The sequence below is a fragment of the Onthophagus taurus genome, chromosome 7 (genome assembly GCF_036711975.1).
Source record: "Onthophagus taurus isolate NC chromosome 7, IU_Otau_3.0, whole genome shotgun sequence".
NCBI classification, from domain to species: Eukaryota; Metazoa; Arthropoda; class Insecta; order Coleoptera; family Scarabaeidae; genus Onthophagus; species Onthophagus taurus.
In genome coordinates, this window is record NC_091972.1 from 17,194,330 (window position 1) to 17,221,920 (window position 27,591).

Sequence of the window (27,591 nt, forward strand, 5' to 3'; positions counted from 1 at the left end):
AGTTTGGGTAACCGGGCCGTACCATTAGAATGGGCTCGTCCAAACAAGCTTCTGATATTTTCGAGCAGGCAGTCGCCAATCGGTCATTGGACAGGGAGGTTGTCAACAGAATGTGTCAGATTTTTACTTTGATGAATTTTAGTGTAAAGTCGATTTTTTTACGCGAAAAGTGTCCCGTCTCGAGAGCGCACCGCGGCGGACCCGCCGCAGTTGGAAAATTCGAAAGTGCCGCACGCCCAGGACGTTTATGAGGTAACTGACATATTTTTAAGTCCTAATTGCCGACCGTCCCGCGATCTGCCCCCCGTAAACACCCGGGGCCCTAGTTTTCCCTATTTTCGACGTACTGCGAAGAAGTCGTCATCGTGGTTTTCGCCGAGTCGCGCTCACCTAAAAATCTACCTGTTCCAAATTTAGTCATTGTTCTAACCAGGTAGGGGGTCGCAAGAAACGATCTTGCCGATTTGTTTTTTATTCGGGGAGGAACGGTTTTTATTCGGCATCGATAAAGAAAAAAAACGGTGCCCCTCGATTCCGACGTTTTTAACGTAGCTGGTGTTTGTAATATTTAGCGACGTTGCGGATGCTTGACCTGGCAACGGTGCAAAGCATGTTATAAAAGATACCGAGATTGTGTTGTTGTAAACTTGGCAACGTCGCTTTGTGTTTGGTGTGGTAGAAACCTTTTTTTTTTGTTGATTTATTATATAAAAATCGTTTTTTAATTCATATTTATTTAAAAAAAAATTCTTTGTCGCGTTGCGTTGTTTTAAAATTTATCGAAAATTTATTTTAATCCAAATAAAATAAATGAATAAAGACAAAACAACAAAGAAAAACAAAAGATTTTTTAAAAATCATGGTGGTTAAAATCATGATCAGGCGTACCGTGTATAGTAATTGTAAGTACGGTATAGGAATTGTGCGTTATACACGTCGTTGTATCATCTCTGTTGCCTTGACTATCTCCGTCTCCTACTATTGTCCTATCGATCTGACTACGTCCAATGAGGAGCTGGATTTTGCGATCGCGGGAGCGGCGTTGTCAGACTTGGTGTAGTGCGCAACGACACACTCTGACAAAGGTAATGGTGGCTGCGTATGCTTACCGCCTGGTTAGAGTGAGATAGGTTCCGCGTTAAACGAACGAGCGAAAAGGATCGAAATACAAGGAGCGGGATTTGAGGCGGCGTTGTCGGTTCGTTCGACGTTTACGAATGAGGCCCGTACTGAGCTGTGTGTCTGTCGCGTCTCCTTTAAGAAAACCGGGACGACGATTGTGCGCTGGGCTTTGATAGCTTTTGGTTCTATATATATATTTTTTGTTTCGTTTTGGTTTGGTTCACCCTTTCGAGTTTCGAAGTTGTATCTATTATGGTTATTGTTGGTTGTTGTAAGTTGGGTTGGGTTTGGTTTGGTTTTTTTGGGAGGAGGAAAAGGTGGAAAAAGGTGGCCATCTTGGCGGTTCCGCCTGAATTTAGACGTAGTTAGAATGTGTAACGAAGTTGAGTTACTTTTTTTTTATTGACAGTTTTTGTTGGCAAGGTTGATTATTTACCTACCAGTTTTTTGTGATGCGGTTTATTCTAGATTTTAGTTTTAAAATTTAAGAAAGTTTAAGAAATTTCACAACAAAAATCAAGAATGTTAATAATTGTTTAGTTTATCATTTAGATATTAGCATATCTTAGTTTTAAGGATACTTTATAATCATTCGCCGCAGTGGTTCCCAAACTATTTTTATTGGCAGCGCCTTTTTCAGTTAAAATATTTTTATTAACTAAAAGGATGATTATTCGTAAGTAAGAGTTAAAAATAAATAAACTTTCTTTATGGTCACCTCATTTCATTTTTAACCTTGATTTTTGCTATACATTCGAAAACACAAAAAATGGTGTTAAAATTGAAATCCAAAATTCTTTCAATTCCAAATTTTGCATTCAAACTTATCAAGTCTTCTTGTGCAGAAATAAATTTAGACGTAGTACTTAAATGCATCTTGAATTCAAGCATACTTATCAAGTTTTTCATTTTGATAGATCACGAAGCCTTGCACATGAAGTTAGAGATGTGTTTGGAGGAGGTATTGTTATAGAAAGGTATAAATGGGTATTTTCAGGTGTCATTTGGTGACAATAAAACTTATTTAATAGCTTGCAGGATCCCTTGCGCTTGATAATCTCTGCTAGGCGCTTTTACATAGATTTTACCAGCTTTGATGTTTCTTCCTTCAGACGTCCTTCAGCATTGCTTTTGAAGTTCTGTCATGCTGCTGAAACTTATCTTAGAAAATCACCTTTTCCCAGAAATCTAGCGGCTTATTTATGTGTTCATTGGCAAAAGCAATTCATTTCTGTCAATTTGATGACTGATAGCCAGTTTGCTTCAGAATTTTGCACACAGTATCACTACAAATGGTTTTCTGACATGTTTCCTGGATGTTTTTTGCCATTTTGGAAGGCGTAAGTTTTAGATTTTGCTGCACTTTTTAATGATGTGGCGTTTTTCTCTTAGTTGGCTTAGACGGGCATCCTGAAAGCCGTTTCGAAGCAGTCGATTTATAATTTTTAATAACTCTGGATTATAGAATGAGTTCTACTACTTCGTTATTGTTGGTTGTTGTAAGTTGGGTTTGTTTTTTTTTGGAAGGAGGAAAAGGTGGAAAAAGGTGGCCACCTTGGCAGTTCTGCCTGAATTTAGACATAGTTAGAATGTGTAACGAAGTTGAGTTACTTTTTTTTTATTGACAGTTTTTGTTGGCAAGGTTGATTATTTAGTTTTTTTGTGACGGTTTATTCTAGATTTTAAAAATTTAAGAAATTTCACAACAAAAATCAAGAATGTTAATAATTGTTTAGTTTATCATTTAGATATTAACATATCTTAGTTTTAAGATATACCTTTTTTTAGTTAAAATATTTTTATTTCGCCATACCCTAACTAAAAGGATGATTATTCGTAAGTAAGAGTTAAAAATAAACTTTCTTTATGGTCACCCTCATTTCATTTTTAACCTTGATTTTTGCTATACATTTGCTTTTTATTACAGCAATCGCCGATAACGCAGTTTCGCACAAACACATTAAAAATTGTGTTAAAATCAGCTGAACCTTAAGATTTAGAAGGGTATTTTTCATTGAAATCCAAAATTCTTTCAATTCCTAATGTTGCATTCAAACTTATCACAACTCTTCTTGTGCAGCAATAAGTTTAGATGGAGTACTTAAATCAAGCATACTTATCAAACTTTTCATTTTGATTGATCACGAAGCCTTGCACATGAAGTTAGAGATGTGTTTGGAGGAGGTATTGTTATAAATAGGTATAAATGGCTATTTTCAGGTCTCGAAAAATACAAGAGATTTATGGCTGTGTAATCAGGTTGTTCTGACATGCACATTTTCTCCACCATTATCATTGCTTAAAACTTGCTCTTGTTGTAATTCATCCCTTTAAAAGTCACAAAATAAGATTTGTTGTACAGTTTTCTTGAAATCAGCAGCGTACCGTAGTGAGTTATAAACATGGTCTAAAGTTCCGTTAGTTCGCAATTCTTCAACAGTGTTTATTATTCTTTCTTGTAATTGTTGAATGGTGATAATTTCTACTTAATATACTAAATTTTTTAATGTACCCCACAAAAAAAGTCTAGTGAGTGAGGATACCTTGCATTAAAATGGTCATTTAACCAGACAACAACTCTTCTGGCTGTTTATGGATATGCACCACATGTTGGTTCCAAAATATCTCCCAGCTGTGCCAACATATTATCCATGATATTTTCCACTATGTTTTCCAATAGATTTAGATAGCCGTCTGAATTTAATCTGTGATCGATGAACACAGATATGTTTCTATTGAAGATAGCACTCCAAACATTTACACTAAACCTTTACTGCGAAGCCTTGACTCTCTACTGAGTACAGTGATTGTTATGCACATTATTGACACCATCTCTTGTAAAAGTTGCTTCGTCAGACCAAACAATTAAATTAAAAAAATTTGGATTTTGCCTATGCTGTTGTAAGAATCATTCACAAAATTGAACCCTTATTCCTTGGTCACCTGGTTGCAAATTTTGCACTAGCTGATGGTGAAGACTTGGACAAAGTCCAAGTCTTCTGGTAACTCTTCTTATGCTTATCGAAGATTCATCAGTAATTCCATCAATAAGGACTTCCTATGTCTGTGCATTGGTGCAAACACGTGGACCTTTTCCATTTCCATTGCAGAAACCATAAACAAAAATAATGATGAACATATGAAACATGCATCAGAAAAAGTTAACGTACATTGTACATAAAAGTTCATCTGGTGACAATAAAACTTATAACTTATTTATCCCTTGCGCTTGATAATCTCTGCTAGGCGCTTTGGCATAGATTTATAATTTTTAATAACTCTGGATTATAGAATGAGTACTACTACTTCAGCAATTTCGAAAAGCCCAAATATGTGCTCCTGTTTTTTACTAAATTTTGTTCGAAGCGAAATAGGGAAAATCCCGTACTTTATGTTGTACGTTAATTGTTTCTGTAGTGGCGATCGCACAATTTTTGAATATTTATCGATAAATCCATTGGCGCCATAGTAAATATGTTACAATCATATTTAAAGGATTAATTAATTTTGTGACTCGATAATTACCTTAAAAAAAATTCTTACGATTTTTAGTATTCGTAGACAAAGCAGTTTTCTTTGTCTACGAATACTAAAAATCGTAAGAATTTCTCATTTAGCCCTTTTTCTGACTGGTGTATCTATATACCAATGAGGTGGTATTATAGTCGGAAATCTTCCTGCAAGAAGTAAGGTCTGCAAAAAAGTTAATTTTGCGCAACTACTATATTGAAAATAAAATTAACACTCAAAACTTCATTCGCTTTTCTTATCCATAGCTGATTAAGTTTTTTTATAAAAGCTGATATTTGCATGCATTTTTCCATGCAGAGAGAAAGTATAAGAATTCAACATTATATGGATATAGTGGATATTTTGTACACTCCATGTTTGAGAAGTCCATGCTTGGCTTTGGTTACTTTGAACAGCTTCATATAGAATTGTACGTAAAACTCTCGTTTCTTATTTTCTTATTAGAATTTTTTTTAATTCTCCTGTAGATGTCTGAATCCAATAGGGGTTCATTTTGTCCGCGTATTCATTTCTGTCCATCTTACTACGTAAAGCTCTATCACCAATTGTAGAGTTGGAATTCAATTTTCTGCTTCAACTTATTCAGACGTAATTTCTTCTTTTTGCACTCGAATTGAGCAAACTGCAATGATTACTCTTTCTGTGCATTTGTCGTACTAATGACCCCTAAGTATTTTAATTTGTGCTTTTTCGGGTTTTCTAGAATTCTGGTTCTGTCTTCTTCAACTATGTCCCAGCACTACCGTAATAGCGCCCATTAATTATGAAAACTAACACAAACATAGTTATTATAATCTTCTCCACTTGACGTTGCAAAATTACTGAATGTAATGTATTGATTTATTGATTCTTGAGTAATACGTAGTGTTTCAAAAATATTTGGAGTTACAGGTTATAAACCAAAATTTTTAAGAAACTGCCATCGTTTGAAATGATATTGTTTTGTATTAGCTTTATAAATAACCAGAGCATTTATTGCGATTTTTACCTGTTTCTAATAACACTGTAATTCGCGACATCTAATCTACTATATCTCCTTTTGTTGAATTAACGAAATCAATGATCCAATTTTTCCAAATTTGCCAAAAACGTTTTTAATAATATTCTGAGTTAATTTTTGTTATTTAATAAATAAATAACATGTTGTACTTAATTTGTTATTAATATTACATATAACGGGTTATTTAGTCTATCACATATTATTTTTTGTATAAACTGTAATAACCAAGGTTTATCCTGTTTTGACGTGTGGTACATAGTGTTTTGAGATATGGTTACTGATAAGAAAAGAACCCGCAGAAACTTTAATTTTATCAACATTAACGATTTTTAGTAACGGTAGTGTTGATATAAAAGATATTATGGTAAGATAAATTATATTATTTCATGTTGATATCGATAAGTTTATGAAAGTAGCTCTAAACACTTCTTTTTTGTTTTTATTCTATGTTGGTTGGCGCTGACTTTATAAACTACCATGAAAGTAGATATCTTTCAGAAGGAATTAAGAAATAAATAAGTGAGATGCATTTGAATATTATAGTAGAAGAAATAAGTTTGAAAAGAGTTACAGGAGTTACAGGAGTTACAGGATCAGGACATCGATGATTTAAAAGAAAGAATTCAGCAAGAGATAAGATAAATTGAACCGGAAACGATTGATAGAGCCATGTTAAGTAGTTAACGGAGAACGGTTTGAAAGTCTTATCAAACAACAACAGTCATTTGTAAATAAATCAATTTTCTCACTTACTGTACTTGATAAAAATAAATTACTCCGCCGTTTCTTATTATCGAATAAAAATTGTGCCCCTTCACGAGAACTTTTTTTCAACACTGTATATTCCGTGCTGGTTTCAAGCTTCAAGGCTTATCTTCAGAATTGGTAAACGGTGTGTAAGTATCTTCACGCACTTAAAATGGAGAAACGAGAAAAAATATTCATTGTTTAGTTCCATTTGCTAAATTTAGTTCCAATATATAAGAATTGAATGAAAATGACGAAATAATTGATTCTGCTCTTACTTTCCATTCTGTCTTTATTCTACTTTTGTAGGCTTTCTTTTCTGCATTTCTTCCTCTTCACCAGACTGTTCATTATGCTTTCGTTTCATCTTGGTAGTTTTGCATACTTTGAATTCTTCATCTGCTCCTCTTTTTGTGTTTCATGTGTCTACGTTATAATATTAAAGTCTGAACGTCTGATGTTTTGCAAGCTTCCATTCTGACTCCATTTTTTAATTCAACTTATTGTAGCAATCCATTTCTAGATAATTCCATTTTCCTATAATCTGTGATTTTGTTCTGACTAGACATTCCGAGTCTCTTCATATTTAGTACACTTTTCATTCTACATCTGTTCAGCAAATTCTGCGTTCTGTATTTGGTTCTCTGTAACAGACTTTACATTTTCAGTATTTGTGTCCAAGGACGTTATTATATATTTTGCACCTATATCTGTTTAGAAGCGTCTGCATTTTACCAATATTGCTCTATATTTATTTTTAATTGTAACGAAAATGCATCAACCTCAACTATGGTAGTGCCACCAGGAAGAATACCATGTTGTACTACGTGACGCATAAGTCATTATTCTATTGTAAGATGTTATAATTTTTGCAAATAGCAGCAAATGTCAATTCTGCTTTGATATTTATGAAGTAAATAGATAAAAAATACATGTCAACAAATCATGGATCGATACCAATTGGGCGTTTAGCCGCTTACCTTAAAGAGTTTGGAACAACACGAGATGCTACCAGGTCTGGCTTGCCCCGGATCAGCCTTTCTGCTGAGATTATCTCGGCTGTGGCCAAATGCTACAGAGCCATGCTTAACGACTTTTTTGTTCCTCAATTGGATGAATTGAGACTAGAGAACATGTGCTTCCAATAGGATGGAGCAACGGCGCATACTGCACTGGCCACAACCGAGATTCTGAAAGCTACATTTCCGGATCATCTTATCTCTCGTTTTGGAAATTTGCACTGGCCGGTAAGATCGCCTGATTTAACCGTTCCAAATTTCTTTTTGTGGGTTTTTTTGATGTCACGAGTCTATGTTAACTCTCAGACTCTTATAGCCTTCAAAGAAAATATCCGACAAGAATGCGAGAACCTATTGCTCGAAGTTCTCTCAAGAGTGATGGAAAATCATAACTGGGACCGTGTGGTCATCAATTCTGGCGGCGGCCACTGGGCCGTTATCATTTCCTCGACTTAATCAAAAAAAATTAAGACATCAAATAAACAATCCAAAAGCAAAACCAAAGTTTTTCATTCATAAAAACAGAACATTTGACAACTTTTGTGTCATCTTGTAGTATTTGACAGTATTGTATCTTGTAGTATTGCAGTATTTGTAGTATTGGACAATTCCAAGAAACTCCACCATAACAAGTTCTTCTATTACATCCGACGAGCAGTAGTAATAATTAAAGCAGTAGTAATGATTTGATGAGAATAATGATAATTGACTTTATTACATTAGATGCTGAACAAGATAAAATCAGTGGAAATACTTCATCTGTTATATCTGTATAAATGAGAGCACCAAACCCGGCAATGTTTTAGCTAAAGTATTAAGCCTTTTCATTTGCTAATGATGTATTATGATTAATAATGGTAATTAAACTGAATATGTTTCGATATCAATTATGCAAAAACCATAAAATTTTATTGAGTATCTGTGTATTTGCGGCAGCCATAATTAAAAAACTTATTTGTTGCACTTCCAAAACATATTAAAGAAATTAAAAATATAGAAATAAAGTTTTTAACAGAATGGCAAAAGACTTAAAGTATCTATTTACACCACTTCAAAATTGGAAATCCATAACAAGAACAAGAAAACGATAGAAAGACAGTATGGAGTATCAATAAGTTATGAAATAAATGTATTGGCTATGATACTTTTATACTAACCTATAAAGACATACAAAATTTTTTCTTGTAGACATTTACAATGAGCATATTACAATATATTATGGTACTTATGTCATTGGTATATATCATTGATTGTGAGTCATTAATGAACATAGCAAAACTACTAAATATTTTTATAGCACTCGATTTATAACCATTTTAATGTATTATATTCTACTCAAATAAAATTAAAAAATACATTAACAACTTGCAAACTTCGTATTTCATTTTCATCATTGCGTAGAAATGTTTAGTGCTACAACAAACTTAGAAGAAGTTTTACTAAAGTACTCGAAAATATTTAAATTTCATTTCAAAATTCATGTTTAAACATTGAATTACACAATGTTAGCAATATAAATGTTCTAGTACAACCTAATATTACACAATTTATTTATTTTTTAATTTATTTAGTAACTCATATTATTAAGCGAATATAAACCGTTCAATATGGCATCTTTTTTTTATTAATTTATCCACCATAGTGGGGAGGGAAATATTGAAAAAATAAAGTAATATTTAATTCCGGTTGTTTCCAGCGGAACAATGCAAGTTTGTTTTCTCAAGAAAACGACTAGAAAACATCCGTAACAATATGGTCCTGAAAATTTCTATGTTTGGAGTGCAATATCGTACGCATCTCATACTATTTTTCGGATACGTGATACGACCAGTAAGTTGAAATACCGTGAAAGTTGTTGATGTAAGGTGGGGAAAGATGTTAATTAGTTTTAGGATTTAATGTTTTTAAAAGCTTCGATTGGTTGATTTTTAAATTACACACAAGGTCATTGGTGAAAGTCGCTTGGAAAGCATATTAATAAAGTGGACGTTTATGAGATTACGTGGTTGGTATTTGCCATTTCTTCGGCGATGTTTATTAACGTTTATGGCAATAATAAAAGATAGGTGTACGTAATTTAAATTGGAATTAGAAGTTTGGAATTAAAAATGAGCTTAGTTTAGATTAATGGAGATGTGGGTTTATTTATTTGGAAATTCCTATGAGATGAAATTTTGCGCTTGTTATTAGAGGAGCTCTTATTTTCTATGAGTCTTGTATGATTATTTGCGGCTTAAAATGAGTAAGTCTGCGAGAACGCGGACCGTGTGCCCGGGTTTGGAACGAGCCGAGACGTATCTTTTATTTCACTTCAACGCCCAGTAGTAGTAAATCGTCTCGCCGAGTTTTGTATATAAATGTAGTGGGCGTGTTCAATCGTTGATCAGCTGAACTGCACAGCAGTCCTTTTTAATAAACCAATAATTGTTTTTAACAACTTTATGAACAAGTTACGTTCAAGTTATCTTTATAAAAATTATTCTCATCAATGTAATATTAAAGAGCTTTATTAATATTTACTTCTATGTTATCTTATTATTAGAACAACATTGTTTATGAGGGGGTGTATTGATAAAAATAAAATAAAACTTTGTAACATCGAAAATTGTACTGTTATTACTTATGAATCTTATTAATTGGAATATCTTTTTAAGCGATTCATTTAAAATAGTGTTTTTTATTTGCAGCCGTCTCGATGTAAATTGAAATGAAACGTCTGCGCGTGGATGAAACAGTGCAGGAAGGCAGTGGTCCACCGTTATCTGGTAACAACTTATATCGCTCATCGATACCGAACACAACATCGGCTATAGCCTATTCAGGTGCCGGAACAATAAAAGTGGTTGGAAGCGAAGGCATGCAGTCTAGTTTGTACCCTCCGACCCCGCCAGTAAGTTACGGTGTGATGCCGACGGCGGCCGTTCCGCACTCTGGCAAGGGTCAGACAATCCAGCCGCTCTCAGTGGGAGGCCACGCTGCTCAAATAAGGAACAAGGGCGCTTCGCCTCCTTCAGCCGTTCCCCAAGTACCGGTACAAGGCGGACATCAAGGGCCGGCCCAGCAACCGACGCCGCCGTCACAACAGCAGCAAGGGCAGCAGCAATCACCCGGCAGTAATTTTCAAAGACTCAAAGTCGAGGACGCGCTATCGTACCTTGACTCGGTCAAATATAAATTTGGCGATAAGCCGCAGGTTTACAACGATTTTCTGGATATTATGAAAGAATTTAAGAATCAATCCATTGACACGCCGGGTGTTATCCAACGAGTATCGAACCTCTTCAACGGATTCCCCGATTTAATAGACGGTTTCAACACGTTTTTGCCGCCTGGATATAAAATTGATGTGCAAAAAAACGATCGCGGCTACGCTTTTCAAGTGTCTGTGAGTGTCCCTAGACCTACTGGTACCATGGTTTCTGAGCCTGTTCAAAAAACTGCTATGATACTAACAGGTTCAGGAATTATCCATAGCAATATACCGAATCCGGGAGGACAGCAACCAGTTTCCGGACCTGTATCCTCGAACGCCGCCCTCCCGGCACATTCCCAGCCCTTGTCACTGTCCTCACAGCACGTTTCCTCTATTCCTCCCCAGGCTCCCCCACATTCCAATCCCGTTTTACAACAGCAACACCACGCGACCGCTGGAGCTCCGTCTGCTGTTTACGGAAACGCCGTCACTCCTACTCTACAATCAGCAGCCACCCAGCAACCCCACCATCTCAATTTAAACAGCAATGGCAACAATTCAACACCTTCTGTGCAACAACAGCATCATCATCACCACCATCACCATCATCATCAATCCCAACAGCAACCTCATCATCATAACAACACGTTGCAATTTTCTGCCGCGCAAGCTGCTGTCAATCAAGCTCTACAAGGTGGACATACCGAAGCACCCCAAAATCAACCTGTTGAATTTAATCATGCCATCAATTATGTTAATAAAATTAAGGTAAGCTAAATGTTGCTCTTTAGTATACAATTAAAACATTATATACTGGGTGATTTATTAGCTCATCATCAAACTTTGACATATGATAATTAATCCAATTAAAAAAATGTTAATGAATTGAATTTAAAATGAATTTACGAAATTAGAACACTTTAAAGTTTTAATTTTTATATCATAATTAACTACATTTTTTTTAAAACACAAATATTACAAATATTGTTCAAAATAGCCTCCCTCTGCTCGAATACATGCTTCACAACGACGAATTAAAGAGCTCTTCAGCCAAATTAAAATGTCTGGTTGATTTCTTATTTCAGTAGCAGCGATTTGTATTCTGTTTAATAATTGTTGTCGTGTGTTAATTTGCACTTGATACACAATTTGTTTCATTTCACCACCCCATAAGTAGAAATCCAATGGATTAAGGTCAGGGGATCTAGGTGGCCAAGCAAATGGACCATTATTACCAATCCACTTGTTTGGAAAATATTGGTTTAACCACTCGACAACTACTCTTTCGCGATAAGGTGGGGCACCATCGTGCTGGTACCACATATTTTGAATTACATTAAGAGGTATATCTTCAAGTAAATCAAAAAGTGTATTGTTCAAAAAAAATCTGTAATTTACAGCGTTCAAACGTCCATCAAGTACATGCACACCTAGTAAATTGTTGTTAAATATTCCACCCCATACGTTGATGCTGAAACGTTGTTGAAATTTCCTTGGTCTAATCGCATGCGGATTTTGTTCATTATAGTAATTATCAATGACAGCATTAATTACAGCTTCTTCGTCCTCTACATTAACTACATGCGGTCGAATAGCTTTTGCTAGAGCAAGATTACCTGTTTCTCGAAGTCTTCTGAAAGAATCGCTAAAAACTGAATAATATGGCAAATGACGCTGTGGAAATCTTTCTTGATATTCTTGTACTGAAATTATATCAGCATACTTTTCAGTGCTATAAGCGTACATTTTGAGGTTCTTCTTGTATATAACAATTAAACCTTACAGCAAACTGACATATTACAATGACAACTTTGTTTTTGTTGAATGTTTGATTTTACTGACTATTAATAAATTCGCTACAGAAAACTTTAAAGTGTTATAATTTCGTAAATAAATAGGACATATGTTCATTAACATTCTTGTTTGGTAATTGGATTAGCTATCATATGTCAAAGTTTGAGGGTGAGCTAATAAATCACCCTGTATAGTAACAAAAAACTGTATTTAGAGTTTATTATATTTAGTATTTCCTGAGTTTAAATACGTAATTAAATGACCTTGAACAAAAACATTTTATTGTGTTTCTTCCAATTGGTTTATTACTTCATGAAATCATAAAAATATATAATCTTAATGGTTAGGGAAGAATTTTTTATTTTTTAGATATTTGATTTTAGGCAACTCCAAGATACTTTTAAAATATTATTAGTATTAAATTTTGTTTTCAGAATCGTTTTCAAGGTCAACCAGATAAATATAAAAGATTTTTGGAAATATTGCACACATATCAGAAAGAGCAAAGAACCTTAAAAGAGTCCTCCCAAGGTGTGGGTGGTGGAAAACATCTAACAGAACAAGAAGTTTACAGTCAAGTAGCAAAACTTTTTGAGAATCAAAGCGATCTTTTAGCGGAGTTTGGTCAATTTTTACCGGACGCAACGAGTCACATAAACCCGCCCGCGATGGCAGATCATCAACAGAATAGCTTTAAAAAGCAGCCGCTAAAACCATATGGTCACCATAGCGATCGTATCATCGATCGTATTATACCCCATCATAAACCGAGCCATCTTTCTTCAAACCAATTGAAAAGATCGCCGCCTTATCCAAATTTATTAAGCAGAGACGCTCCTTTACCGAAGAAACACAAACTCTCATCGTCGTGTAGAGATGTTACAATCGCCGAAGCTGGCAAATATTGCACATTAAACGATTACGCTTTCTTTGATAAAGTCCGAAAAGCCGTTCGTTCGCAAGATGTTTACAACAACTTTTTACGATGTTTAGTGATTTTCAATCAAGAGATCGTTTCGAAAAGTGAACTTGTCCAACTTGTCACGCCGTTTTTATCGAAATTTCCTGAATTAATGAAATGGTTTAGAGATTTCGTTGGTCAAACGGACGTCGAAAACATACCTTATAATGTTACAAGAACGGAAAGGCCTGTAGGAGAACATACATTGGACATTGATTATTCTACTGCCAAACGTTTAGGTACGAGTTATTGCGTAATTCCACCGTCCCAGGAAGGTTTGAAATTCTCGGGTCGAACGCAGTTATGTCACGAAGTGTTAAACAATCAGTGGGTGTCGTTTCCGTCTTGGGCTGAAGACAATTCTTTTGTTGGATCGCGAAAAAATCAATACGAAGAATACATGTATAGGTGTGAAGATGAACGATTCGAATTGGACGTTGTTATTGAAACGAACGCTTCAACGATTAGAGTTTTAGAAGGAGTGTCTAAAAAACTTAGTCGAATGAGCCCTGAAGAAATTGCAAAATACCGTCTTGATGATTGTTTGGGGGGACATTCGCCAATATTACATCAAAGGGCTTTAAGACGTATTTATGGGGACAAAGCACAAGATATTATTGACGGTTTAAAACGGAGTCCTGGCGTAGCTGTGCCCGTAGTTTTAAGGCGATTGAAGGCGAAAGAAGAGGAATGGAGGGAAGCGCAAAAGGGATTTAATAAAATTTGGAGAGATCAAAACGAGAAATATTATTTGAAAAGCTTGGATTATCAGGGCATCAACTTTAAACAGAACGACGTTAAAGCGCTTCGATCAAAAAATCTTTTTAACGAAATTGAAACGTTGTTTGAAGAGGTAAATTAATTCAATTTTAAACAATTTTGTTTATTTATTAGATTTTTTTTCCTTAGCGAAATGAACAAAACGACGAGAGTTCGTGTAAACCAATTGTTGGTCCCCATTTGGTGTTTCATTATCGAGATAGGACAATCCTTGATGATGCAGCTAATTTGTTAATTCACCATGTTAAGCGGCAAACGGGAATTCAGAAGGGGGAGAAACGGAGGATTAAACATATTTTACGCCAGTTTGTGCCTGATTTGTTCTTCCATCCACGACAGCAACTTAGTGATGATGAAAGAGAAGAAGACGGTAAGTTTATTTTAATATTTGATTCTTATTTGATTTTCAATTTCTTTTTGCGTTTAGATGATGATAAGGAAGATGGCGATGAAAGTCCTAGAGGATCAGTTGGAAATAATGAGAAACGCAATAGTCCAGGAAAATCTCCAGGATGCGCGGATGGTGATATAATCTTTTCCAACATTGATATTAAAGAAGAACAATTGCCTTTACATGCACAAACTGATGATCCTGTAAGTAAATGATAATGGTTTTTATCGCATCATTTGATCTAAGCAAGTTTCGTTAAATTAATTTTCTTAGAAATTTGTACAAGACATGATGCAAAATTAATAAATGCAGGCTAGAGTGAAGGGTTTATTGATTTATGATTTTCTCTTCTCATTCACCTGCAACAGTTTAATGTTAAACGTTTGTTTTGTATATTTAATAAATTTCGTGTGTGTATTAACGTAAAAATACGAATATTAAATGTTAAATTCAGAATTTTACGCAACAGTTATTATTTAAATTTTAATTTCAATGTGACCAATCCTAAAAAGATAAAATTCAGATATCAGAATACTCCAATTGCTAATTTAATTGAGAGCATGGTATTATAAATATTGCACGTTAATAAGAGAATATAATAATGGGAAAGTAAAACACAAATGATAAATCTTTTTGTGAAAGGAGAAATATGTCACGATAATAATCTCTATCTAATCTTTTCTCTGATTTGTTGTTTAACTTTTTGAGGTATGCTAATAAACTTAGAGGCATAAAAATTTAAAATTTTAAAGCAGTGTGTTAATTACTCTTTATTAATGGTGGAACTTTATTCTACTTAACACCAATTTAATTTTTTGAAAATTAAAAATTGAATTGGTTGTTATGTGATAAGTGGTTAATAAAAGAAAATAATCTACAATTACTTTCATTATAGTTTTAATTTTTTATGCAGTTAAGAATACTAAAGAAGTTTCTGCAACATTTTTGTTTATACAGGGTGAATTATAAAAAGTATTGAATCTCATCAATTGAGACGCGTGATTGAATGCAAATTCAAAGTAACGATTGAAAAAACAAGGAGTTAATTAATGTTTTGAAGAAAGCAAAATGGTAACACTAAATCATAGAATAAGTGTCTACTCAAACATTGAGGAAATGTCCCAGAAAATGCCCTATATAAGAAGAATCATATTTTATGTCAGAGTTAAAACCTGCCTCACCAAAACAAATCAATTACAGGAATAAATATTTCAAGAAATTTGGAATATTAAACTCAATATCAGAATGAAAGACTTTATACAAGAGGAGAAAATGGACAAAAATAAACTTTTCTTCCTTCCAAAAACTATTATCAGAGATAAGCTTTACACCAATGCTTAGCGACAATCAAAACAAAATTTCTAGTATTTTTTGAAACATTTAATTATTAATGTTATCACACTCATCCTAAGATGTACCCTTTAAAAGATATCATTAAAATCTAGATAAACAATCATCACAAGTTTCTCCTGTAATGTTATGTTTACACTGTCTGGTATTGGGGTTGCATGTTTTTGAGTATCCATTACAGTCATTACAACATTTTTCTGGGCGATTAGAAACGTTGATGTTTTGTAATCTAACGTAATCGTAATCGCAAGATTCATATGAAAAATCTGTGTATCCTGAAGGACAAGAACATTTTAAACATTGTAAAGTGAACGTTTAAATTAGACATTTTTTTTGAATGTCAATCTAAGCTTCTTCAACAGCAACTTTAATTTGTTCTATGAGAAATTTAGCTCTTAATGTTAATGATGTTGATGATATGAGCTAATAAGTGATTAATATTGTTGCTTTCATTTCATTAAGGACAGTTAAGGGCTTTTCTTAAAAGATTCTTTCTTAAAAAATAGTGATATAACGGAAACGCAAATTTGTGATTCTTACATAATTCCTCCGCACATTTTGCACGAATGTAGTTACTTTACTGATTTCGTAGATAATACTGAAAGCATCAATTACATTTTTAATTATTTATTTAATAATTAACATGATATGGACACAATGCACTTATTTAGAAAACATTTTCTAAATTCATCCAATCCTTAAAGTTGTCTTTCGTCGTATTTCTATTATTTTTAATATTAATGTTCTTATCCTGGCCAGTTTCATGTTGTTCTAACCCAACTGTATATAATATATCATCATCAGAGACGTTCATTTCCTGAGTTTATTGTCTCTTCTTTGTAACAATTATGGCATAGATAAGTAGCGTCTTCATTAGGAATATAAATTCGATTACATTTTAGAACGCATTTTTTATGGAAACTTTGTTTACATTCCTCATACTTCAAGTTAGTCTTATTTTGACACATTTTTCCGCAAACAAAACATTTCAGTTTAATATCTTTTTTCGTGATTGTCGTCTTCCTTTTCCCATTAAGCTTCTTCTTAGAGCTTCTTGTCGTTCTGTTTCTATTTGTAATACTCTTTGTGTGCCTTCATGTTTTGGCGAATTTGATAAGGTGAAGTAATTGCCAAAGAAACCTGATATGACCTGTCAGACTCTCTTTATGCCCTGAATGTTTGATTTTAAAATCAAGTGTTGATTTGGGCACATTATATTTGTTGGTAATATCTCCTAGAGAAGAACAGCATCTAATCGCCTATTGACGATTTTTGATAATCTTTAAGAAAAAATTAAACATTTAGTGTTCGGCTGTTGTCCAATAACTATTTTGTCTTACAATTTTATAATTACAGCTGTTGAGCGCAGTGTCCAATGATTAACAATCCACACTGATTATAATACAGTTATTGGAAATTGGAACAGTTTACTCTTTTAAGTTAGAAACGCTAAACTGACTATGTTGCACCATTTTATATACCATAAGCTATATTTTGGCATAACTTACCTTATGTTTCACAATCAACCTCACAAAAAAAGACAAACCTTTCAAAACTTTTATCAAAATTATTTACAGTATCACCGACGATATTCAGGTTAACTTAACCTGTCATATTTCGTCAACTGTGATACATAAACTTGCGCAAAGTTCTTGTTTTTAAAAAATAAATCTGTGCTACCCAATAACTGTCACTTTTCAATAATTGTATGGTTTACCCTACTTATATATTTTTGTTATACAGCAACTTTTCGAATTTTCTTTCTTTGGTAAACTAATATTTCGTCCTCCTTACATTATATCCAAGAATGACACTTTCAATAAATATATTATTTTCTTCATTCTCACAGATTTTTAAAGTATTTTTACAATTGGCAATTTGGTGTATTTTTCTTCTCCAACTCTTGCTTTTTTCAGAAATTTGTGAACATTGTTATACATTTTATATATTTATATACATATTTTTAAAATTTTTTAGAATTAAAGACTTTCTGAATTCAATTGAAGCGCAAAACACTTTGAAAATCAAAGTTAAGATTCCCGCTTCAAAACTGACTCCCTAAATTGACGAAGAAATGTATGAAAGTCCTTGACAGTATAATTTACTTGGTCAAGTAGCTTGGAAGACAAGGAATTCAGAATTATGGAACCAATTAATTTTTATAGATGAATCAAAATGTAATATATTTACTTCCAATGCTTTGTTCTATGTTTGTTCAATTTGATATTTTGGGTTTTCATGTATTTGTTGAGAATTATGGATAAATTAACCTCTTAATTCTAAAATAACGTGTTACAAAGTGACGCAAGAAGAATCTTGTAAAGACTTATTTAGAAAAGTCACTACAGTCGTAATTTAAAGTACGTCTGATACTTGACTGTCTCAAAACTATTTATTCATAAATAGACGAGATCACAGACTCTCATATGATAAGTTTCATGTTGCAATCTCTATATTCTGCAAAGTCTACATACATTTTGTTGCTGTCATGAGTGTTGTTATTATGAATATCTCCGTAATTAGAAGATGTTCTTAATTATCATATGCATATAAAATATATTCATTGACGGATGTGTCAACATGCCATGAGTTATTAAAGTTGAATGACAATCATCAATATCATGACTATCATCAATAAAGCCCAGACCATCTAGTATTCTTGTTGCTCTTTGCTGCAGAGAAAAAAGTAGTGCAATCCAGGTAATCAATCCAATAAGAAGATAAATATTGCTACCAATTCTGCTTTCTTCAAGATTGATTAAAGTACTATATCTAAGATTTTGGTATCAGTAGGATTATCAAAATATGTGTCACATTGATCAAAGTGTTTATGGCATCATGAATCACAGAATGAGTAGCAGAAATTCGTTAATATCCTCAAATCAAGTATCTAAATCAGAGCAAGAAACAATTCTTTCTAAAACCACGTTACTTATGGTGTAATACATAATTGATTTCTAAAAAAATTTACTTTTATGTTATAAATAGCTCGTTTATAATTCTTGATAGAAAACGGGAAGAACACAAATAATTGGACGAATAGTTTTTGAGATCCTAATTCCTGTTAAGAAAGTTCAAGCAATTGGGAATTGCAATTTGAATAAAAATTATTTTCAATTCAATTGTATTCACAACTAAATTTAACAGACTGGCGATTAATATACATAGTTTATACATCAACACAAATTCTTAAGAGAAAAAAACACCTCAATTATGCTATTTGCTATCAATTAATTTTTTAAATATTTTGTATAAATTTGTAACTAGGAAATTTTTGTAAATAACAAAAGCCTGTATATAAATTAGCATAAATTAGCCCGTATTATTATTACTGCAAAACATCACAAAATTGTTAATAAAAGAACGTAATAATATTGTAACGATGTTTCATGGTTAACATGACATCACGCTATCCAAGACATGAATGACTGGATATGTAAAAAATGTTGCTACAACAACAATAGAGATAACGTAACAATTTTGATAAATAATTACAGTTTTTATAATGAGTTGATAAATAATGTAGAATAATACAGTAGTACTATAATGTGTATCTTTATGCACAGTGCTATCATTACTAACATATATAATAAACATTTATGATACGATCATAAACAACGTTTTAAAATTTTAAACGCATATTTTTATTCCCATTCATCTATGATTCTTTTGTACTATTTATGAAATACTTGGAACACCCATGAGTCATCTCTTTTTTAAACCACATTTTGTTTTATTTGAATCATATTAGGTTTTCCCCACTTTTTTAAAATTTCTATTATTATTTAATTTATTTTTGGTGTTAATCCTCATTTTAAATATTATTCTTTTTTACAGGAAGAAGCATACACATTATTCATGGCAAGTAACAACTGGTACCTCTTTTTAAGGCTACACGTGATTTTATGCGAGCGTTTAGCAAAAATATACGAACGAGCCGTTTTTCTAGCAGACGAAGAATCGAAACAAAAAAATAATCGAAAAGAAAGTACGGCGGTTGCGTTAAGATTAAAACCAAAACCGCAAATAGAAGTGGAAGATTATTATCCTGCGTTTTTGGATATGGTTAAAAATTTGTTAGATGGTAATATGGAATCCTCGATGTATGAAGATACGCTTCGAGAAATGTTTGGTATTCACGCGTACATTGCTTTCACGTTGGATAAAGTCGTTTCGTACGCCGTTAGGCAGCTACAACATTGCGTGACGGAAAGAACGGCCGTTGCTTGTATGGAAATGTTTCAAAAAGAACAGAAACGAAGTGGGGCTGGCGGACCATGCTCTACAGCTCACAGGAGGTTTCATCAAGAATTAGCGTATCAAAGGGCGATAGAAAAAGTCCAAGATGAAAATTGTTTTAAAATTTACATCTACAAAAAAGATTGTAAGTTAACCATTGAAATGATCGATACCGAAACGGAGGAACCCAAAAAACTAGAAGAAGCGAAAAAATGGAGTTCGTACAAAGATAAATTTGTGGAATGTTCGAGTACAATCAACAGGCGATTACCGTTATATCTCAATCGAAATTTGAAAAAGTATAAGAACCGGCATTTCCGCACGCGGAATAACATAATTTGCAATGATATTAACGACATTAAGATCGAGAGAAGGGACGACGAGTTGAGCGTTAGTAATAAACGACAGTCGGATGGCGGCGAAAAAAGGGATAATAAGAGGTTGGAGCCTTATGAAGAACTCGAAAAAAAATTAAACGAGAGGTTGCCTTCGGAAAGGAATCAAACAGATCATCCGGGATATGTTGTTTCTGATGATACCCAGTGCAGGTTGGATTCTGCTAATGCGGAAGTTACGTATACTGCTGATAAAGGAAGTATACTTTATAAGTATGGAGCGTTTGGAAGAGCTAAAGAGGTGGGTAATTTTATTGACTTAAAATAAATTGTTTTAATTTTTTTAAGATTTGGAATATTGTTTAATTAGACTCTTATTTTTTTGAAAATTCATGGCAAATTTATTTGAAATTGCGAATACTTATTGAAACTTCTTTATGTTAATACGTTTCGCAAGTTGGGGTCACTTTGCATTCTTGTTTTTACTTTAATGCATACTGTTTTTCAATGAGATTTCAAGCGTGTTGCGAATTATAACAAATCCTACAACAGTTTTCTTTATTGAACAGTTACTGGATTATATAATTAAAGTATTTTACAAATAATCATCATTTTGAGATACATCTTGATTAAATAGAGATTAGTAAATTTTTAAATTATGTGTTTTTAACCTATTTTTTTCTCCACAACTTCCACAGTTGTGATGTCACTGGTGTTAAGCAATAATGAAGACTTTTCTTTTTGATTTATTATATTTATCGTCTTCATTAAATCCACATTTAGCGTTTTATTTAGGTGTGTAAATTTACTGATATCTTTGAAGTTTCTTTCTTTGTTGTTGTCATGGTAGTTTCAAATTGTTTATCCTTCATAAACTGGCGAATATCTGCGCCAATAAAAATTTCCTTGTCAGAGAAATCTGCACCTTTTTGCACAAGTTTAAAAAAATCGAAATCTTTTGGAATAGCCTTAACAAACTACTTGCATATAAAACAGTATACTTTTTCTGGGTTAGTTAAGCTGTTCCGAATCACTTTCTTAGTCCCTGGCTCAAGATTTTGTTTTTTCAGCCATTCCTTTTTGATCCAATGTTGTTATTTTTATGGAAATAACTTTCAAATCACCCCAAATGGTCCAATTATGAAGAAGGACAGCTAAATTTGCTCATCAATCCAGGAAGATCAGAACAAAATACCAGCTTCTCCATTTCCTCAAAGTACTTAACTTAAGTACTTAAGTTGTATTCAAAGGCAGTATGACAGATGAAATTTTCTCAGGATTAGCTTTTGATTTCATAATAAGATATGAAAGTAACAACCATCAGAGTATTTGGCTTCTTCCATGTTATCTTCTGCCTCTTTTTTCGGTGCCATATCAGCTAGACTTTGTATCTATCTCCTCTAAGATGGCCTAGATATGATATCTTTCTTATCTTAATAGTTTTAAATAATTCACAAACGACAGTTGCTCTATTTAACACTGCATCATTGGTCTACATGGCTGTCCAGGATATTCAGACCATTCTTTAATGCAACATCTGAAATGCTTCCAGGCTATTGATCGCGACAGCCTTTAGAGTCCAGATCTCAGCCCTATACAGGTGTCCGGAAATGAAAATGAAATGAAATAAAAACAAATTAAAAAAAAATATTAAAGTCCTCTAGCTGCTAAACTAAGCAATTTGTATATAGATAAGTTGAGTTAAATCATCATATTTTTGCTCAAGGTACTTGTGGTCTTCCATAGTACACATCATTTTTGGACACCTGTATAACAACACTGACCTGACATAACCTTGATCATTCTTTGACGCAATTTTTGGTTCAAGTTATTATTATTGCTACCCTCTCGTCACAACGATCTATAAGATCGATTGTAACTTAACTTTTCCAAATGTTTATTGTAAATCTAGGTCCTTGATGAACCTTAGTATTACTCAAAGGTCTTGTTATTTCATATCACTAGGTGTTAGGTGAACTTTCTGGCGACACATTCACACAGTACATGTTCAGCGGTCTTTGACTCGTCGTTGTAAAGTCGACAAGTTTGACCCTCAGCTTGTCCAATGTTGAAGAGGTGGTACTTTACGTAGGGCCAGTCAGGAGACCTGAGAGCGACTTTAGATCCTCTTCGCAGAGGCATAAAACCTCTTTTGTTTTCTTTTGGGACGAAATTATACTTTTCGCCTATCTGTATCCTGGAAGTTCTTTCCAGTGCAAGACTACCTTTGAGGAGACCTCCTTATTTATTACCTGTTTTAAGTGTGGTTTTTTTGTAGTCCACAGCCAGGCTTGCGTCAAATAAAGGGCGTCCTAGCTACATCTTTGCACCTTCAGCTTGTCCAATATTGAAGAGGTGGTACTTTAGTGGCATAGGGCCTGTCAGGAAACCAGCGAGCGACTTTAGCTTCTCTTGCTGAGGCATAAAACCTCTTTGGTTTTCTTTTGCGTTTTTTATCTGTATCCTGAAAGTTCTTTGCAGTACAAGACTACCTTTGAGGAGACCTTCCATCTATTGAGTTTTTTTAATAGTCTACAGCCAGGTTTGGGTCCAATAAAGGGCGTCCTGGCTGCATCTTAGACCAGTTTGTCCACCTTTTTAGTGTCTTTAACGTCTTCGTGACCTGGAACCCACCATAGAGTAACTTCATTGTAAGTTGTTACAGAAGAATGATTTCATTGTTAGAATAGTTGCGGGAGCTGTTTCAATTCTACGGTTAATCTCTTTACCTGGATTTAGTTGTTCCGTGAAATAGCGTCCAAGATATCTGAATTGGAAAACTCTCTCATTGTTTTGTTGGTACATGTGTACAGAGTGTTAATTAATTATCGTGACGTCATCTTTGCAAGTATGCAACCAATATCACAGTATAGGTATTGCAATACGCGATTTGCGTATTTGGTTGCATACTTGCAATGATGACGGTGGGTACGATAATTAATTAACACAGTGTAGGGAAGTATCATCGTGCGGTTGGCGATTGAATATCATAAATTTTGTCATAGTAACATTCATTTTTAGAACTTTTTCTTGTTCTGTCACATTTACATCCAAATAACCACCATTTTTTGTGTTAAAATCATCAGATTTAGGTATTTTTCCTTTTTTTAAGTTGGCAATCTTATATGAATATGATTTTAGGATTAATTATAAATGTTTTTTTTTATAAAAACTTATTTCTATCTGCTTTACTTTTTGAAGTACAACATTTTTTGTGTCATAATCGTCATATTTAGGTAATTTTTGCTTTTATCCATACTAAGTTGGCAAAATTGATCTATGGATTAAAACCAATTTTTGAATATGATTTTTAGGTTCTTTATTAATTTTTTTTTATGTAAAAAAATATTTCTATCTGCTTTACTTTTTGACCTAGACCATTTTTTGTGTTAAAATCATCAGATTTAGGTATTTTTCCTTTTTAACCACATTAAGTTGGCGATCTTAATCGGAGAGTTAAAACTTATTGTTGAATATGATTTTAGGATTAATTATAAATGTTTTTTATATAAAAACTTATTGCTAGCCGCTCTACTTTTTGAACTACAACATTTTTTGTGTTAAAATCATCAGATTTAGGTATTTTTCCTTTTTAACCACATTAAGTTGGCGATCTTAATCGGAGAGTTAAAACTTATTGTTGAATATGATTTTAGGATTAATTATAAATGTTTTTTATATAAAAACATATTTCTATCTGCTTTACTTTTTGACCTAGACCATTTTTTGTGTTAAAATCATCAGATTTAGGTAATTTTTGCTTTTGTCTCTACTGAGTTGGCAAAATTGATCTCTGAATTAAAATCAATTTTTGATTATGAATTTAGGTTCATTATAAATGTTTTTTAATATAAAAACTTATTTTTATCTGCTTTTATTTATTTCTACCGAATTGTGATGGTGAAAATAGGTTATTTCTTTCGAAATAACTAGCAGTTCAGATTTTTATAATCTTTGATAAGATCGGTAGCAGAGAAATGGGCCTATAGCTTCCTCTGTCCAGCGGATCACCCTTCTTGAAAATGGGTACCACAAGTGCCATTTTAAGAACATCAGGAAAACAATGCTCCTCCAAACAGATATTAATTAATTTAGTGAGTGGAGATACAATGATGTTCTTTATACACTTAATAATTCCTACTTCGCTTCTTATGGTTTCCTCCTTCGCACAGAACAACTTTAATTTGGTTCATTTTTATGTAAAATGCACCGTTTTCGAAATAATCGCTTGTCTCACATTAAATGGACCATCCTGTATATCTCTGCTCTTGTTTTAGTATCCTGATGGTTGTTTTGTGGTTCCATTATATATTTTTGGTCTTGTGTCTCTCCATATCATAGTAAAGTGTTGTAAAGTGTTCTTTCACATCTCTTTTCTGATTTTGAAGTTTTTTTCTCCTTTGTTGGTTCTTTAACCTCTGGTGTATAGTAGGCTGTTCTTATTATTCCACTAATGTTTACTTTGCGCTTTCCTATTCATATCCAACCATTACTATATTAAACTTTAATTTGTTCCAGATTTTTATCATCTTCTTCTATGTTATGAGTGGAAGAGGCGTGATGTTGCAATCTCTCTCGCTACAGATCTTTTACATTTTTCCTCTGCTATGCTCTCAATGTTTGATTTTTGTCTACATAATTCAGTTTATTTTTATTGCGAATCGTTGTTTACACAGCTCCAGTTTATGGTCATTTCCTATGTTTGTTGAACTTAACGTTCTCGTGTCAATTATGTTTGTTGGTTGAACAGACAAGTTTACATAATTCCTTGTTTTCATTCATTTCCGATAATTTCATCTAAAAATAATTTTTCTCTTGCATGAATTTGATTATATCTGGGGCGTACGCACAAATTCAGTATTCAATCGTTTCCATATTGTTATTTATCGATGTTATCTTTGTTTTAGTATCTTTACCTCCAAAAATCTTATTCCTTTTCCTTGCCATAATTGTTTTATTCTAAGCCATACACTCCAAGGCTTGTTTGTTACCCTTCGAATAATTCCTTCCTATAGGCGGAGATAATAAATCTTAAACAGAAAATACCTAACAATAAATATATTTTTCTTTGATATAAAATATTGTATAAATATTTATTTATTTATATATTTTTTTTGTAAAAATATAGACTCATGCAGCTGTGACGAAACGACTGGCGGTGCAGTTCCACGCGTGGCTAAAGAAGTGGGTCAGTTCGAACGTCACGGATGTGCAATTGAAACAGTGTACGGATTGGTTTATGGGTCGTGGCGAGAATGTGGTCCCGAACAGGACGCGAATACAAACGAATAACGATTACACTCGCACGCCGTACGCGGTCTACAATAAGTATCACGTGGAAAGGCTCAAGGATGACTCCGCTACGTGAAACGTGATTTAGAAAAGTGCCGAACTTAGACGTGTTTAATTATTATTATTATTAAAAAAAGAATATTATTACTACGAAGTTTAAAGTGAGAAGTTCCTGTGATGGGATACGATTATTATAATTATGATAATTGTGTATATGATGATGATGATGGTAATTTTTGTGTTTGAATTTTGCGGGATTTGTTTTTAAATTGATTACGACGTTTGATCTCTACCACCAGCTCACTTTTATTGCTTCCCCCCATTCGATTTTTTTGTTCTCTGACGGTTGTTTCAAAATATTTCTTTGGTCTTAATTTACTTTTGAACACAATCTCATTATTAGCGTAATAGTAATGTTTAAATAATTTAATTCAGCTTCGATTTAAGAAAATATTGATACATGGTTTTTTAAAATACGCGTGTAAATTGTTTATGATCATTTAATTTATTTTTTACGTTTCGTACAAGAAGTGCTTATAATACAATGTTGATGAATTTGTTTAATAAGGTCTAAAACTGTTTATTATAAATTACACCTTTATTGTTCTCCTCTTTGTTTAAGGAATCCTTAAAGTTCATTTAATGTCGTTAAGATTTTTCTCTGTGTTTGTATCACCTTTTTTTTAGAATTACACCTTTTAACTTTTATTGTTAAAAATAGTACAAATGTTACGTTTTCTGTTGCTTAAAAAAATTTTACAGAATTGTACTTTGATTGATCATCGAACGTGATGTTTTTTTAAGTTTTCATCTTTATTTCGTTCATTTATTTCAAAGCTAGTGTGTCTAAGCGGTTAATTTTTCATGTTTCTTTGTAATTTAAAAGTTTGAAAAATGATAATCGCATTTATGTTGACATATCTGTTTGCTCTTGTATTATTACGCGCGGATATTTGAGTCCACATATTATATTTATTGAACTCAGGCACTGTCAAAACGCGAAACGATTTGTATATTAATATCAAAGTAATATATTTAAAAAAAAAGTACAAAAGTATATTTTTATATTGAATAGATGTGAAAATATATTGTGTTGAAGATATGTCAGCATCCGCATTCTAATATTAATATAATACCCCTCTCTTTATGATCCTCCTAAAACTTCCCTGTGTAAATAGTGTGAATAAGTGTTGAAAGTTTTTCGACGAAATAGATAATAAATAATTATTATTAGAAATGCGAAAATAATCAAATAGGATTTCTTATTATTATTATTAAAGGAATTGATGGAAAAACATTCCACATTATTTTTGTTGTATTTTACTTTGTATTGCTAATATAAACCAACGTTTAAAATGACTGCTAGGTGTAGTAATACTCTCGTTCTTTGTATATATTATATAAAAAGTAATTGATGATGGAAGAATATAAATACGGTTTGGTTATTTTCGCATCGAGTGCCCGCCCGCCTGCGCCAGCCTGCCTGTATCGCTCACCTTTGTAAATATTAATAAAATCAATTGTAGATACGGTCCCTCTCGCCCAAATTCCCCCAGTCAAGTGAGCAGTGATTGTTCAAATTTTTAAATTTAAAAAATGCATAAAACATTGTACACTGTAAATATTTCATTTATAAACTATTATTCTTAATGAACGACTTTTATTTATACCAATACATATTTAATATGAAACATTTTACTACTTAAAAATTTTCAATTCATTTTTTATTTAAGTTACAGCTTTTGGAAGAGAGATAAATCTGCAAAGATTTTCTATATGCAACCATATTGAACAACGCTGACTGAAGATGACTGAATTTAATAGTATTTATTAGTGG

At 33.0% G+C, this 27,591-nt stretch overlaps 1 protein-coding gene across 3 annotated transcripts; it reads left to right on the forward strand.

The window, feature by feature from the left end:
* On the forward strand, positions 1 to 27,404 carry LOC111413764 (SIN3 transcription regulator family member A). Of its 3 annotated transcripts, XM_023044884.2 has the most exons (7): positions 6 to 252; positions 10,107 to 11,380; positions 12,841 to 14,220; positions 14,277 to 14,517; positions 14,575 to 14,741; positions 19,726 to 20,763; positions 25,591 to 27,404. In XM_023044884.2, the coding sequence occupies exons 2-7, from the start codon at positions 10,127 to 10,129 to the stop codon at positions 25,828 to 25,830; spliced, it is 4,320 nt and encodes a 1,439-aa protein (XP_022900652.1). In that variant the 5' UTR covers positions 6 to 252; positions 10,107 to 10,126; the 3' UTR covers positions 25,831 to 27,404. The 3 variants fall into 3 exon arrangements, with proteins under 3 accessions (XP_022900635.2, XP_022900652.1, XP_071054157.1); XM_023044867.2 differs by having other exon boundaries at positions 1 to 252; positions 14,277 to 14,741; XM_071198056.1 differs by lacking the exon at positions 6 to 252 and adding an exon at positions 8,784 to 9,249 and having other exon boundaries at positions 14,277 to 14,741.
* Positions 27,405 to 27,591: the final 187 nt, after the last annotated feature.

Excerpts from the sequence above, each read along its gene's own strand:
- LOC111413764 (XM_023044867.2), top strand. The coding sequence starts at position 10,127 with ATGAAACGTCTGCGCGTGGATGAAACAGTGCAGGAAGGCAGTGGTCCA. Across the intron at positions 11,381-12,840 it reads ATTATGTTAATAAAATTAAG|AATCGTTTTCAAGGTCAACC; the intron begins GTAAGCTAAATG and ends TTTTGTTTTCAG. Across the intron at positions 14,742-19,725 it reads ATGCACAAACTGATGATCCT|GAAGAAGCATACACATTATT; the intron begins GTAAGTAAATGA and ends TCTTTTTTACAG.